The sequence below is a fragment of the Thunnus maccoyii genome, chromosome 1, assembly GCF_910596095.1.
Source record: "Thunnus maccoyii chromosome 1, fThuMac1.1, whole genome shotgun sequence".
Lineage (NCBI taxonomy): Eukaryota > Metazoa > Chordata > Actinopteri > Scombriformes > Scombridae > Thunnus > Thunnus maccoyii.
The window spans coordinates 18,389,997-18,405,156 of record NC_056533.1 but is presented as its reverse complement, the minus strand read 5'-3'; the positions used below and the strand labels follow the sequence as shown (position 1 = coordinate 18,405,156).

The 15,160-nt window shown below is 42.0% G+C and overlaps 1 protein-coding gene across 1 annotated transcript; it reads right to left on the bottom strand.

Moving 5' to 3' along the window:
- Nucleotides 1-3,235: 3,235 nt before the first annotated feature.
- Nucleotides 3,236-14,868, bottom strand: qser1 (glutamine and serine rich 1). The gene is made up of 13 exons (XM_042413054.1): nt 14,068-14,868; nt 11,515-11,624; nt 10,794-10,931; nt 7,030-10,377; nt 6,609-6,913; nt 6,132-6,248; nt 5,896-6,029; nt 5,621-5,805; nt 5,371-5,508; nt 5,137-5,234; nt 4,701-4,847; nt 3,744-3,839; nt 3,236-3,642 (listed from the first exon to the last, which is right to left on the bottom strand). Exons 1-13 carry the CDS (start codon nt 14,175-14,177, stop codon nt 3,502-3,504), a joined length of 5,067 nt encoding a protein of 1,688 aa, XP_042268988.1. The 5' UTR covers nt 14,178-14,868; the 3' UTR covers nt 3,236-3,501.
- Between the last annotated feature and the right edge of the window lie 292 nt (nt 14,869-15,160).

Sequence of the window (15,160 nt, the reverse complement as noted above, 5' to 3'; positions counted from 1 at the left end):
ATATTTCTTTTTCTCTATCCTTCATACTTATCGGTCACTCAATGTTAGTCAAGAGAAGTTTATTTGCGGGTATGATAATGACGAATATACTAAGGAATTTCCCCTGGGAAGTGGCATTCAAAATAAGAAAACTCCTGTTTAGGGCCTCAGTGGGACAACAAAGATGAAAATGTTCTTAAAAGTTAGGTTCACAATTTTCCAAGTCTGTCTTAAAACATTAGTCAGGTCTGGCCATTAAGAGATCACTTCCTAATTCACCTTCAGTGTAATCAAAGGGGAACAAAATCCACAGTCCTTGTCAAGTGCAAAAATGTATTTAAAAGTTCATCTAAAATTAATATGAGGCTTCAAGCCATTTAAGTCAAAACAAGTGGATATCTTCCAAATTTAGAGTCAGTTTTAGTTAAAATTCCCTCTTTATGTTTCCTTTTTGGGTTGCAGTAGAATTTGGTACTAAAACAACAGAACCTTTAGATATCTACTTGATTTGACTAATTTGGACAGCTGAACCTTTATATTAGCTTCAAATAAACTTTTGCACTTTTTGCACAGAAGCAGGGCTGTGGATTTTGTCCCCCATTGCTTACATTGAAAGAGCATTGTGAAGGGATCTTTTAATGGTCGTTATGAAGAGGAGGAAAGATCACAGTGGGAAAAACATGTGTCAATGTTCACATGAACACCTGACTGTCATTCTAAGACAGACTTGAAAAATTGTGAACCTATATGCTGTAAAACACATTGCAAACCTGGTGGCAGGTACAGTATGAACAACAGCATCCTGCTGTGCACCCTGTAAGAGTTTGCATGACTGGTTAAACACAGCTTTAAAAACAACACCATCATCAGACAGTACATTAGGTTTTACTAAAGAGCATTCCCAAAAAAACAGTCGCAGTCTTATCCAACATGCAGCCTTCAACTTACAGTACTGTGCCCTTCTCACATTCTCACGCTGCCTCAAGGGTCCTCTCAGTCTGTCTCCCACATATGGAACAATGCAGTGCATTAAAATTCATACGCTTTTCATCTGGAGAGCAGACGTTCAGTATCTGTCCCTACCAGTTGTGCCCGTACTGGAATCCCAAACACTTGCCTGACTGGCCGTCCTCCGCCCCCGCTCCTCTCCAGCTCCAAAGGACAGAGGACAGTGCCTTTTCCTCATAGAACTGTCGCTGCAGCACAGAGAAACTTTTGTTTTTTTTGGGAGGGAGTTAGGGGGGACAATCATGGACAATCATATTTTATTCAACAGTCTCAAGGCCCTTTCAGTTGACACAATGTCACCCACCCCATTCACACTGAATAGTTTGGTCATGACAGCATGGTGGGCGAGCATCACGACAAGTTTCTTGCTTTGCTGGTGTCTTCTTCCCCCTAAAGGATGTGAGCCAATATTAACTGCACACTCCAACAAGCAGGTGAAGTTTAACACTAACTGACCTTTTGGAGCTGAGCTGTAGGGTGGGGTGGGGTGGGGTGGGGTGGGGGGGGACAACACTTTAGGGGACACTTTTTGGATCCCTGTCACAATTTTTTCACGTCTAAACTGCATGGCTGATACCAGTAGTGAACCTCTTTATTGTTGTAAAATAGATGTAATGTAAAAGTGAATAATGTAAACCAGGTAGTTGTAATCACAGTTTACTGGACTTCCCCGGGATGCAAGGACTCACTCATGAAGCTTTTGGAGGTGTTATGGTGTCTGTGACAAAACATCTGGGATGAAGTACCAACTCTTAGGAGTGGTCAACACAGCCTGGGTGCTCCTCTCACCAAGGAAATTTCCATTAGTTCAGGTGAACCAAATCTTATGTGCCAAACAACCTTGGTACACAGTCACACTCTGTAACTTCTAAAATCCAACACAATCTTCCTGGTAAAGCCACTTGAGTTTACTGACATGTAGTTTGTGGTCAGTATAACCTGTTGTAGCATTTTCACTGTACTATCCAGCAACTTCATGATAAAGGAATTAAGTACTAATAAAGTACACATGTTCTTGGAGTCTGGTTAAATATTGCTGGTGATGATGTCATGTTTACAGTTTTGTTCCTGAGAGGTTTCAAGGGGAGCTGAATTGTGAAACTGTTATTTAAGTGCTGTTGATAAAAGTAATCTAATCTACATTATTTTTCATTTGTTCACTATTCCTCTAAATGAGGTGAGATCTGAAAAGAAAACTTGTGACTTAAAACTTGAATGCTACTACTGCACATACTCCCCAGATAATGTGCATGATGTTAAACCCTTCAGAGAAAACACAGCAAAAATCCAACATCTAATACATGCGAAACTTTATTAACAAACTGCATCTTTAAAGAACAAGATTCTTTTCTGATAGCATAAAATTGGTAAATGACGTATAAAGAGTCTGTTTTTTTGGAAAACAATGAAAAAGTGTCTTAGAAATTGTAATGAACAACATAATATTTACTTCTGTGAAAAATATAGATCTATTTGTCATAAAATGTGGGCTATGTTTGCAAAGGAGTATAAAGACAACTTTTATTTATTTAGCTTTACAAATTAAGGTAATATTTGATTAACAAAATTCATAAAAAGCAGTACTAGAACTGCACTGACTCCATCCAATCGCATCTCATAAGCAAAGGGGGTGTTTGAAGCACAAAAGTTGAACCACAATATAGATACAGTATATAGTTACCAAACTCCTCCTTTAAAGAGAATTGCTGCAACTCCCACCTCCCTGTTTTTTATACAAAATGTACATTATATATAAGTTGGTGCACCATTACAAAATGGATGTTTTACAAACAGTATATAACTACGGTTATATATATATATATATATATATATATATATATATATATATATATATATATATATATATATATATATATATATATTTATATATATATTTATATAAAATATATAGAGATTTTTTTTTATTTTTATTTTTTACAATAAATCAACTTCTCTGTATTTGAGCCCGCTTATCAAATGATTGATGACAGCTTGTTATATCCGTAGGCAATCAGATTTCTGCATTTTGATTTGCTGTGCTCTACTTCCTATGCTGATTGCTTTCTATCTAGTGCATGCTCTCTGGTTATGATCTGTCATTTAACTAAAAAATTATTTAAAAAAACAACAATATAAATCTATGAAAAAGGCCCATTAAAAGTGGGCTTGTAACTACAAAAACCTACACAGACTAGGAGAAGCCTCATGTGGAAAATGCTCCCATAAACAAAGTCCTTGTCCTCTGTTGATCACGTTACTGCTTTCTGCTGAAACGCAGTGATGCAGACTATAAACTTGACTGCTGTCCCCGTTCACCTGCTTCTGCTGCTTTTTAGGCCACAGCCCCTGAAAGTCTCTCATTCAAGTCAGCTGACAGGTCCCTGAATCAAATCTCTCTGTGGCTGGAAGGAGAGCCTCACTCCATCCTTCTTTGCTGCCATTTCATGCTGGGGTCATCCTTTTGTTTTAGGTGTTAGACTCAGATGTTTTAAAACCGAGCCTGTCAAGGCTGGATCATCCGCAGGCCTGCTGCACTTGATTTATTAGCTCCCCAAAGCGATCAAAGAGACCCTCTACCCAAGCTCCATTCTGCAGACACTTCTGTACAGTCTCCTCCTGCCCCAGGTCCCCGGCCTGCACCCGGAGAGACGCTATCTGGAGGGCACAAACAGGAGGATTATCATTATTATAGTTATAAAGCTCAATACAGCTGAACCAAAATAAAAAAACATTTCTGACAATGTACAATGTCTCACCTCATCCTTACACATGAGGTATGTGTGGTACTTGTAATGCTGTAAAGAGTGGTACAGAGAAAACCACTGAGTTTTCTGCTGGTCCACTGTATACTCCTAGAAAAAGGAAAGAGCAAAGTCTTAAAACACTTTTTAACGACATGTGTTCAATAGTATAAAAGGATTGAGGGAGAAGCACAAATGGTGCCACTGTGCCCTCTGCTGGACAGACATCAAACACACAGAGGAGCCTTGAACAGTTAAAGTGGTGCTAAAATGCAAAATAAACTGAATACATATTAATTGCACATTGTATGAACATCTTTGATGCTACATAAAATCAAAAAGGTATTTAAGAATAGGATTAGGATGTTTTGTACACGTTTTAGATGCTGTCTGTGGCTTTATTCACTGGTGGATCTTTCATATTTTTGTGCATATTAATAGCGTCACGTGTATGAAGTTTAAAGGATATGTCCTTTCATTCTATTTTAAAGGTGTCTTTTTAAAAAGGATCAGTGTGTCGGACTTAGTGGCATCTAGCAGTGAGGTTGCAGATTGCAACCAAATGTATAGCCCTCTCTCTCCTCTTCCAAGTGTGTAGGGGAACCTTCAGCGGCCACGGAACTCACAAAAGATGCGAAAGGTCCTCTCTAGAGCCAGTGTTTGGTTTGTCGGTTCTTGGCTCCTTTAGAAACATGGCAGTGCAACATGGCAGGCTCCATGGTAAAGGACCCGCTCCCTTAGTAGATATAAAGGGCTCATTTTAAGCTAACAAAAACAACTATTCTTATTTTCATGGGATTATACACTAATTAAAGCCTACTTCTGAATATTATATTCCATTTCTGCCAAGTCCGTTCCACTAGATGCCACTTAATTCTACACACTGGACCTTTAACACCTGGCCATGGACATCAAGTGAAAACTAAATAAATAACAAAACAAATTTTTTTTTTTTACCAAAACATGTCTTACCTGTGGTACTTTGTTAGGCATCTTGTAGGGCTTCATGGTCTTCTTATTGTAGGCCTTCCCACTGAGTCGCACTTTAAAGGCCGGGGTTTCCCCATCTTTCTTCAGCTCAGTGACCACTGAGATCTCTGGGAAACTGTCTAAGGCCGTCTGAAGTCGAAGACAACATGAGAGTTACTTGGGTGCATACATCGAGAAGAGTACAGAGGAAATAATGACCATGAAACAAAATGACAACAAAATGTGTTAACTCAATATTGAAATAATCTCAACAACAAAATTGGCTTTCCCCACTTACAATTTGGACTTTTTTGTTATCAGCATTTAACGGGGGCATTTGAATCATAGAAAACTCTAAATTATCACATTGAAAAAAAAAATCCTCTAATGCTTTTCCAGAGCACTCACAACAACCTATTAATACACAAGACAAACCCACCTTTAAGACCTGCCCAATGTGCAGTTTGTGAAGCAAACGTTTCCTGTTGTCAGTGATCATCCCATCCACTCTTTTCATATGTGGAAGCAGCAACTCATCTGAAACAATACATGTTAACAAGTCAGGCATAACTGGAACAGACTATCTGATGAACACCTTTGTTTTCATGTCATTCTATTCAGTATTTGCGCCTATTAAGAAACACTAAGAGCTGTTAAAAGTGAATTCACTCACCGTTTGCCCTCTCAAGTGCTGTCATCACATCTTCGTCTAAAGCAACGCTGATGAGCAGTTCTACAAAGCTCTTGAATGTCTCCTTCATAGTTCTCGTGTTGAGGAACCGTGAAGCAAATGGCACTGGAGGGTTTAACTCTAAGATCAAGAGAGCATCAAGAAGCAGAGTAGGAAAAGATTTAGGCAACATTCATGGAAAATTAACTTCCAAACTAGATTTAATGTCAAAAAAGTCAAAAAGCTTCTTCACCGTCATCTTCACCACCTTCTTCTGCAGATGATCCTGAGGCAGTAGGTGAAAACTCCTTCCATTTCCTCCTCTTCTTAGGAGGGGGCTCTGCCCTTGGCTTGGCTTGTTTGGGTCGAGGTTTCTGGTTTTGGGAGACTGACGAAGGGGCGGCTGTCAAGCCCAGCAAAGTTTTCACCTGAACACCCCTGGGTGGCAGAACAAAGAGTTACATCACTGAAGAGCCATGTTTTTCATTAAAAATAACTGACCTACATCAATCAATACTCTTAGCGTACCTTAGCGAGTTCATAGGCTTGCAGCGTGGCTTCCGACTACAAACTCGTACATACTCCCTTTTGTTAACCGTGTCCAAAAACTTCACATATACCCTCTGGTACATGGTCTTGGCATCACCAAAGTATCCAAGATACTACACATACAAAGAAAACAAAATGTTAGCTATTGCAGAATAAACAAAAATGATTTGAATGATCAAATGCACATGGGTATAGGCATGTCTGCTTTTACTTACACTGTTAGTGGCTGAGAAGACTCGCTTTCCGTCTCTCAGCTCAGGCACAAATTTCTGCAGCAGAGCTTTCTGGACTTTCCAGATGGCTGGAGGCTCACTCCCGGATCTCATTGTCACCTGGACACATGACACAGTGCAGAACATGCCTCAGTATTAAGTAAATATGCAGTACAAGAAAATTCAGCAATACATGTTCAATGATGAGTGTACAGAAGATCTCATATGACTATCCTTTCACAATTTTGAGTAGGGCACCTTACAGGAAAAGGGTCAGAGCAGGTTTGTTAAAATAAGGTCCACTTCACTCCCACAAGGTAATATAATTTAATTCTTACATGCCACATTCAACATGTATTACCAAGCACCTTCATCCATACAACTTTTTCACCATTTCAGCCACTTAGATTAAACTCTGCTGAGAACTGAAATCTCCATTCACAAGCATTCACTTCCCGTCTACGTTTTCCCAGGCTATACCTTCAATGTCTCGATGTCCTCGTTCCTCACAACAAACTCGTCTCTCTCCCGGTACATTCCCTCCCCTCCACTGTCTGACAGCTCTTCGTCAGTCAGTCCCTCGATGGCCACACTCATCAACTGCACAGCCAACTGGCTTGGTGGGGTCTCTTTGGACTCCTCTTTGGCCACAAACACAGCTCCTCCTGATATGGTGTTTGTTGTCTGTGCAGGAGTGGCTACCTGTGGCAAACACGTCTCGGTGATAGTGAGTGTCACAGTGGGAGGTTGGTCTGGTTTTATCATCAGACTAGGGATTTGGTTATCTGCAGAAGGGTTATGAATATAGTAGTACAACATTATATAAAATACATACAATCAAAAAAAACAATCAATAGATAAAATAAATTGACAAAGCTATTCTTAGGTACAGTGTTATTACCTGTTCTGGGCTTCCGATCTGAAGATTCATCCAGAGCAGAGAGTGCTGAGCTGATGCTGTTCCTCAGAGCCTGGTTCTTCCCAGTGTTCTCCTCTTCATCCGAGCTGAATGATGGCAGCGTCTCCAAGTTCTTTTGCAGATCTTCATCCAGACGTTTCTGCTGAGAGCTTGCTACTTGACTCTCCTGGGGAATCAAAGAACCTGGCAGAGTTTGAAGTTTGGGAGGTAAAGCAGGCAAAGTACACAGCTGTGGTTTGGATGAGGTGCAGGGCTTTCTGGGGCGACTTATAGTCCGTGTAGGACTTGGAGCATACTGTTGTTTGGGGCCAGATTTGATAAAGTCTAGGAAGGAGCCAATAAAACCAGTTTTGACCTCTGGTTGTTTCTCTTCCACTTCACGGATCTTCTGTCTGATTCTCTCCTGCTGTGGACAACCATCATATCCACCGTGTGAGGAAGATGGTGAGCTGACGTCACTACCCCTGGAGTTTTGCCGCTTTGCCTGCCCACTGCGCTTGGCTGGTTTTGCCTGTCCACTATCCTCCTCAGGACCACCTGACTTGGTCAAGGACTTTGAGCGAACCTTCTTTTTGGGAAAGTCCTCAATGCCTGGGCATTCCATGAGACCATCCTCTGTTTTAATACACTTTGCATTCCCTTTGTGTCTGTTCTGAAGGCCTGAGGGGTCATACACCCGTCCGGCTAAGTGATAGTCATTTTCAGAGCTCCCACCATCTCCATTCGTGTCAAGATCAGAACCGTTGTTGTGGTGAACCGACTGTCCCTGACAGTCTGTGGCAATCTGAGCTCCATTTAGTGTCATGCTCATTGTGTGCGAGTTAGTGTTTGTGATGATTGGCTGTTGTGCTGTGGAGAAACTAGGTGACATGTGCCGTATATCCACAGTCTGAAAGTGACCCTTAGAATCAACGGGGCTTGCCATCACTGCCATTTCAGCCTCAGTAGAGGATGTAGCTTTGACAAAGTCTTGTGGTGTGACGCCACAGGCAGCTACTGTGGCAGCCAGGATGTCATCAACATTTGATAAAATGTTTCTGTCATCTGCAAGCAGCATAGAGTCGGGGAAGCAAATAGAGTTGAGAGCAAAGTGGTTCTTAGCATCATTTGACTGTTGATTTGCCGACTGGCTGTAGTGGTGTTTTGAGGAATCAGGGCATCCTGAGCTCTGTTCAGACACTACTGTGGCCTGCTGACTCTGGGTTTCACTGACACCAGGACCCAGCAGTTCTCGATCCATGTGAAGATACTGGACATGAACGGGGCCCAAACCTTGGCCTTGTTGGATACCTTGCACTGACACCAACTTTGAAGGAGTTTGACCATGGGGGACAAGGGGCTGTTGGAGCAGAATCATCTGGTTGGGTTCAAGGAGAACCTGAGTGCTAGGGACGGTGATAAACTGGGTGTGGGCTGCTGGGGTCTGACTCTGGGACTGACTATGGTTCTGGTGGTTTTGTTGATGTGGTTCAGGAGATTTGATTTGAAGAGGGTGCTGCTTGAGCTGTTCTGAGCTCAGGAGTACATGTGAAGATATAATACTGGAGTTTGTAGTTTTTGTGTTAGCATTTTCCTGACCGTTGGCACTGCTTAGGTGAGTGTGCTGTTGGCTCAGAGAGCCCATCCCTTCATCCTTAACCTGTGCTGTGTTTGTATGACTAAGTCCCATAAGCTGGTCATCAGAACGTGAATTGCTTCTGATGACGCTTTGTGTTTTGTGGTGGTCATCCATTTTTGAAACAACATAGATGACATTGTTGTGAGCAGCCATAGTGCCATCTGCAGCAGAGGCCTCCATGGATGCCTGTTGGAGAGCCTGTAGGTCCTGGATAGGAAGCTCTTCAAGTTTCTGTTTGCCATATGTTGGCTTTATGTCCTGTACTGAGGATCTGATGTTATTTTCTAAGGCTTGAGCAGTTGAAGAGTAGGTAGGCAATGGTGCAGACAAAACATATTTATGGGACTGTGTCTGCTGTTGGGACAAGGTGTCATGTGTTTTACCTCCCACTGAGCCCTGCATCAGGGTGTAGTCCTGTGTAGAATTTGATGTGGGCAGACTCCGCACACATGTGGGTGGGTAAGAGGAGTTAAGGGATTGGTTAAGGGATTGTCCTGTGGCATAGCTCTGAGACTGAGTCACTGAAGCTTGCCCCTGTGACTGAGATGTATAAATCACATTTGGGGCACCCTGAGAATGGGATGAGGGGTAGCTCTCAGAGAGATTCCCCTGACACAAGCCCTGGACTTGGGCTCCATACTGGACCTCCTGCTCCTGGCTCAGGCCAGGACTGGAGGAGTAAACAAGAGTCTGACTCACAGATGACACATTGCCAGATGGACTGGAGAGGGAAGGCAGAGTCTTGTAAAGGGAGGACAGTTTGTCTGAGGTGGAATGGGAGGGCTGTGACTGGGTATGGGGCGTGATATAGGTTTGAGACAGACTGCTGGACATGAGGCTGGACAGTTGCACTGACTGCTGATTGGCAATCACAGAGTTCTGCTTCTGCCCTGGAGAGGAATAACGCTCAGGAGACCCTGCTGTCAGGTTCTGAGAGTGGCTGTGACTCTCTTCGCCCCCAGCAGGGTGTGGAGCTAGTTTGGAAGAGCAGTCTTTAGCCTTCGGCACTGAAGTGGACGAATAAGCTTGAGTTACTGAGTCTGTTTTGGGTTGTGGGGCACCATTGACCCCTTGAGAGGAATCTGCTCCTGTGGAAGGGCTGCAGGACGCAGAGGTCTGACGGGATGGGTCCTGCTGGTAGGTCACATCCGGTTCACTGCCAGAACCAAAGTACCCCTGTAACGAGTGCTCTGAATTGGGCAATTGCTCTGAGGCCGTGTGGCTGCTGGAAGGCCTCTGGTGGTGTTTGATCACACTACATTCGCGCTGAAGTGCTCTCTCAATAGAGCCTGAGAAAACTGTGGCCCCATATGTTTGCGGGGCACTATGAGGAGCAGACAGGGCAGATGGTAGAAGGCTGAACTGTGGCTGTAGGAGGTGGGGGGCTGACTCCTGGGCTGAGCGGTATGTGGAGGACTGGACAGGCAGAGCCGAGCCCAAACCGGGGGCAGAGAGATGGTTGAAGGCCAGGGCAGTGGGAAGCACAGTCTGGCTTGATTTGAGATGGAGGAGGGGGTCATGGTGAGAGAACAGGCCATTAGTGGAAGTGCTGAAGGCAGGGTCCTGGAGAGCCAGGGAAGGGTTGGTAGAGTAACTCCTGGAAGGGTAGGCACCAGTGTGCTGATAAGATGACAGAGCAGCAGGAGAGGGGAAAGTGGCAGTAGAAGGCAGGGCACCAGTCAAATACAGCTCTGTGGTGGAGGAGTTGGTACCTGTATTGCACAGAATAGAAAATATAAGGACAGGGAAGGTAACATGAAGGGATATAATCCAAGCTAAATTTAGCAAAACCTGTATACACAATTGACAAAAGACTGACATCACCAACTGACTTAATTTTACGCTAAGCGCTAATTGCTTCAGTACTTTAGAATATTTAAACAATCTTTCAGCCGATCACATAACGCAGTCTCCTGTTCCTTGACAGTTTTTTAAAGAATGTATAGTCCATCTACTATCAGAGGTAATACGTAAAATTATCCTGATATCGATTTGTTCATAAATCACCAGATCTAGTACACAATGGTATTCTGCACTTCGTATAACGTAATTTCAGTTGTTGATAAGATTCTTGATTGAGCTGTATTGGTGAATATGTTCCACAATCAAGGAATGGATGAGTTCTCACCAGCAGGCCATGATGGAGGTCTAAAAGGAGGAAGCAGTGAGGCACTAACAGGACCAGCCTGAAGGCTTCTCGACTCCATGGCTGACAGGAAGCTCATGATTGAGGTCTCAGAAGTATTACTGCTTGTGTCAAGTGCTCCTGGCAGTCCAAAGAGGAAAAAGAGGATAACCACAAAAACGGACAATGTTAATGACTTTTTTTGGACACAATGATGCAAACAGAAACTCATGCGCCAGTTAAAACAGAGAGAGACAAGAGCCTTTAAAAGGGTTGGTTTACCCAAATCACAACAAAAACATTTCTCATCTACTCCTTGTGGTATCTAGTCCTGCAGTAGCTTCGCATGTTTTCCTTTATTCTAAAAGTGGACAGGTGAAAAGGAAAGAGGGGAGAGAGAAGAGGGAAGACATGCACCACCAGCAAGATCTGGAGTCAGTGTCTAATGGAGAAACAGTTGCAGTTAAAAAAACGGTCCACAGTAAGGTCTGTGGATTATCCAGAGAAACCAGGATGCGAAAGACACATTACTAATGAGTTGGTCAAATGTAATTTTGTCCATTCACCTCCCCCATTTTTAGTTGTGACACAAGCTCTATAGGCAAATATCCCCAAACCTCACCACATAAAATGAAGATAATCTGCATGACTAGATGCCACTAGGAATGAATAACATAGTAAAATTTTGACCTTTAAAGCAACGTGTATAGCATTCATAACTCACCTGCTGCAGCAGGAAGGTGTGATGTAGTGTAGGTGGGCAGCTGGTGTGTGGAAGTGTAGCTCTGCCGCTGGAGGAGCTCTGCATCAAGGTGTGCTGCACCATAACTGGGACTACATGAACACACAAAAACATACATGACAACTCTCATCTTCACAAACAGCAGGGAAGCACCCAACTAGATACGACTCAAGCAAATGACTTCTCTTGACACACAGAAAGTTTGTTTTAAAGTATTCATCCTGTAATGTCTTGGCTGTCTACTCAGTGACAAACTCGTTCACTGCCTGCAGTATGCCACACCCTATTTACACAAAATGCAATAGCAGCTCAAAATCAATAACCCTGCATGTGCACAATGTTACAGTCTACATTACCAAATGTCCAAAAACATTTTTTTGTTATTTCTCTAGTATTGCAAGTACTTACACTGGCATTGACCTGGCACACAAGAAAGTGAGTCATAAAAGTAATTCATTGATTAAAAAAGAATGAATGACACCTTTCAAAACAAGATATCAGTTTGTCCAGAAAAGAATAACCTGTTCGCCCAATGATGCTAATAAAAACCAGAAAACCATGAACATGAGTGGGATAACTGGTAGCCTTGTGTCAGCAAACCTTTGACTATGGCATATTGGTTTGTTGTTCATAGTTGTTACTTGTAAAAATCTGACAGGCTGTTAAAACTGTAAAAGTGGTTTGTGAATTGTATAATTCACTGGTAATACTAGGCTCTACTTGGTATAAGGTACTGTTATAGTGTCTGCATGGGAAAATTTAGAAAGAAAAATACAAAAAGTGAATAGCAAATAATGATAATGCTGATTTTTAATATCTAACTGATGACAGTATATTCCTAGGAAACAGGAGTAAAGTCAGAGGTAATCAGATACAGGCCAGCCTGCTCCAGTCCAAAGTGTTCCCTTCTAGCCAGAAGTTAAAACATCTGTGGGTGGAGAACACAGAGCTGAAAAGGAGTCATCTGCCTCCTTTTCAGATCCCTTCAACACACACCAGCTATTACATAAACTCCTTGCTGTTGATTGACTATGAAGCACAAAATCTGATTACCATGGGCCAAAGTTACAGTATAACCGAGGCCAATCATTTTAACTAATAGTTACAATAACAAGGTTGTTTTCAGAAAAGACAAATAAGTATTTACATAGTCCCTGCGGTTACTTAATCGCTCATATATACTGGTGAGTGGAGCAATTTTCTTTCGAATTGTTAGAGTGAAATTCCATCAAAATAATGGTGCTGCATTCCCTGATATTTTATCACAGTGAAATGTAATGTTGCATGTTCCAGTTTGGACGGCAACACCTCGTACATGATGAGGAATGTCATCATGTGAAGGGGAGGAATCCCATTTGCGATGACAAGAGAAGTAGGGCTGCAAGCCATGATTTTTTTTTTTTAACTATGAAACAGTAATCTATTCACTTTTTTGATTAGCTCATCGTGTTTGTAAACAATAATAATTGTGTCTACTCAAATGTCACAAACCACAACATATTTTGGTCATGGTGATATGACACAAGGAGCTAATCTTTGCATTTCAGAGCCTACAATCACCAAATTGGTTGTATTTTTACTTGATTAATCCTTTTAATCAATACTGCAACTGTTTCATCAGTCAAATTATGTGCAACATCCTGCTCAACCTACTCCAGCTTTTGTATTTGTATTAAAGGGAGGCCTAAGACAAATTAATTGAAAATACTTTATGGCTGTACAGGGTTGTAAGAATGACAGCATGTTGCTCAGTCTTCACAACAACTACTTCTTTTGTGTTGCTTGTTGGCAAAATATGACCTATTTGTAACAAATACTACATTGTAATCATTAAGTATGGTTATTATTGATGACAATGCTATAATAACAGTCTTGGCTTTGAATAAGTTAGATAACCTAGAGGCTAACAACTTGTGGCAAGTTTGTGAGCTCAACCTATCTATTGTGCACAGTGTAAAGTAGTAGCTAAGTTAAAATAATCATATAATGTTTTAAATCATGGCACAAATGTTTCAAAACCTCGACACGTTGCATATTAGCTCGTTGGTAACAACACTAATAGCTAAGTTATGCACCACTAACTTAATTGAAGTGCCATAACTGACACGTTAGCGTCGGTAACTTAGCTACCTATGTTGTTTTGGCTCACGGCGAGCATCTGTGGCTCAGGAAAACTGAGCGATAAGCGCTGGTTTTTAACTTAGCAGTTAAGTGCCTAGCATGGCCAACTTATGACGGAGATGTATAAATAATAATTCTCGTGTTTAGATTGTACAAACCCTCTCCATGGCCATGCTGAGGAGACGGTGTGCTAGCGAAAACTAGCAAGGTGGGAGACGGTAAGTTAACAAACAGCTAAGAAGACACTGACAAGTCAAAGCCTCTGACAAAACTCCCACCGAATTTCTGTATTCCCTTAATTTCTCCAGTGTCCTCGACGACAAGGGCCTCTGCACTTTTTCCATGAGCAAAACTAGGCCCTCCATCACCGCAATTTCCTTCGGAAGGTGACCCGCCCTCTCCTTCATCTTTTACCTTGGCTTGATACTAGCTGTGCTGCGGTCATAGGCCCAAGAAGCTACGGTCTGTGCTGGTGGAGCCAGCGCGTCCGCAAAGCTGGAGGTCGGGTAGTTCCTGTCCATCATCCGGTCAAAGATTCACTTCCCCGACGGAGCTTCGTGGAGCAGGGGACACACATCGTAGCAGCCCCGGGTCCGACCCACCGACCGACCAGTTGAATCTGGTCAGCGCAATGCACGGTCCGCAAAACCGCCGTGAAGCCGTGCTATACCCTGGATAAAAGTGTGCCTTTTACCTTCTGGGTTGATTTGTTTAATTTTGGTTCATCTCCCGTCATGGAGAGCCGTGCAAGCCCTGCATGGCTTCACGTACCCATGTTAGTTCATTTCCCAGGATGCACCGCAGACTTTGGCTGGAAGTTTTGTAGTTTTCCTTCATCTATTTGCCTTCTACCTGCATGGAGCTTGAGATCATGCAGATCATGGAAGGCAAAAATACACACAGTTTTAAAATTTGTATAATGTGGAAATGGAAGCCCCAGATCCCTATTGAATTAACTGGAATGATTAGAATAATGCCCAGATCTAAGATACTTTTGTGCATAAATGTAATAAATTCAAAAATACTAATGAGTTAAGTCGTCTTGGTTTTCAAACAGTACATTCATTTTTCTATAAATCTAAACGCTGAGAAAATTATTATAGAATCTTTATATGTGCTAATCCTGGTCTGAAACTGCTGACTTTTTTTTCTATACACCCCATGATGTGTACTTTGTGTATGGTTGTATGGTACAAGAGATTTTACTTCAATAAAGATGAAGGAGAAAAGAACATAATACTGATTCTCTATATTTCTGTCACTGGTTAGGACACTTCTGGACCCAAAATATTACATAGTCCTGCATGAAAATTGTGCCATTTTAGTGGATATGTATACAGGGTTGTATGTCTGTCAGTTCCACACAGTGGCATTTTTAAAAAAAAAAAATCAATTTACTGGTTGAACCAATTTTAAAATAAGTTAATATCATGTGGAAACTGTAACACAACCTGCAGCCAATTCATATAGTCTTCAGTCTTTTTAACTTCACCTTTACATACTTTAC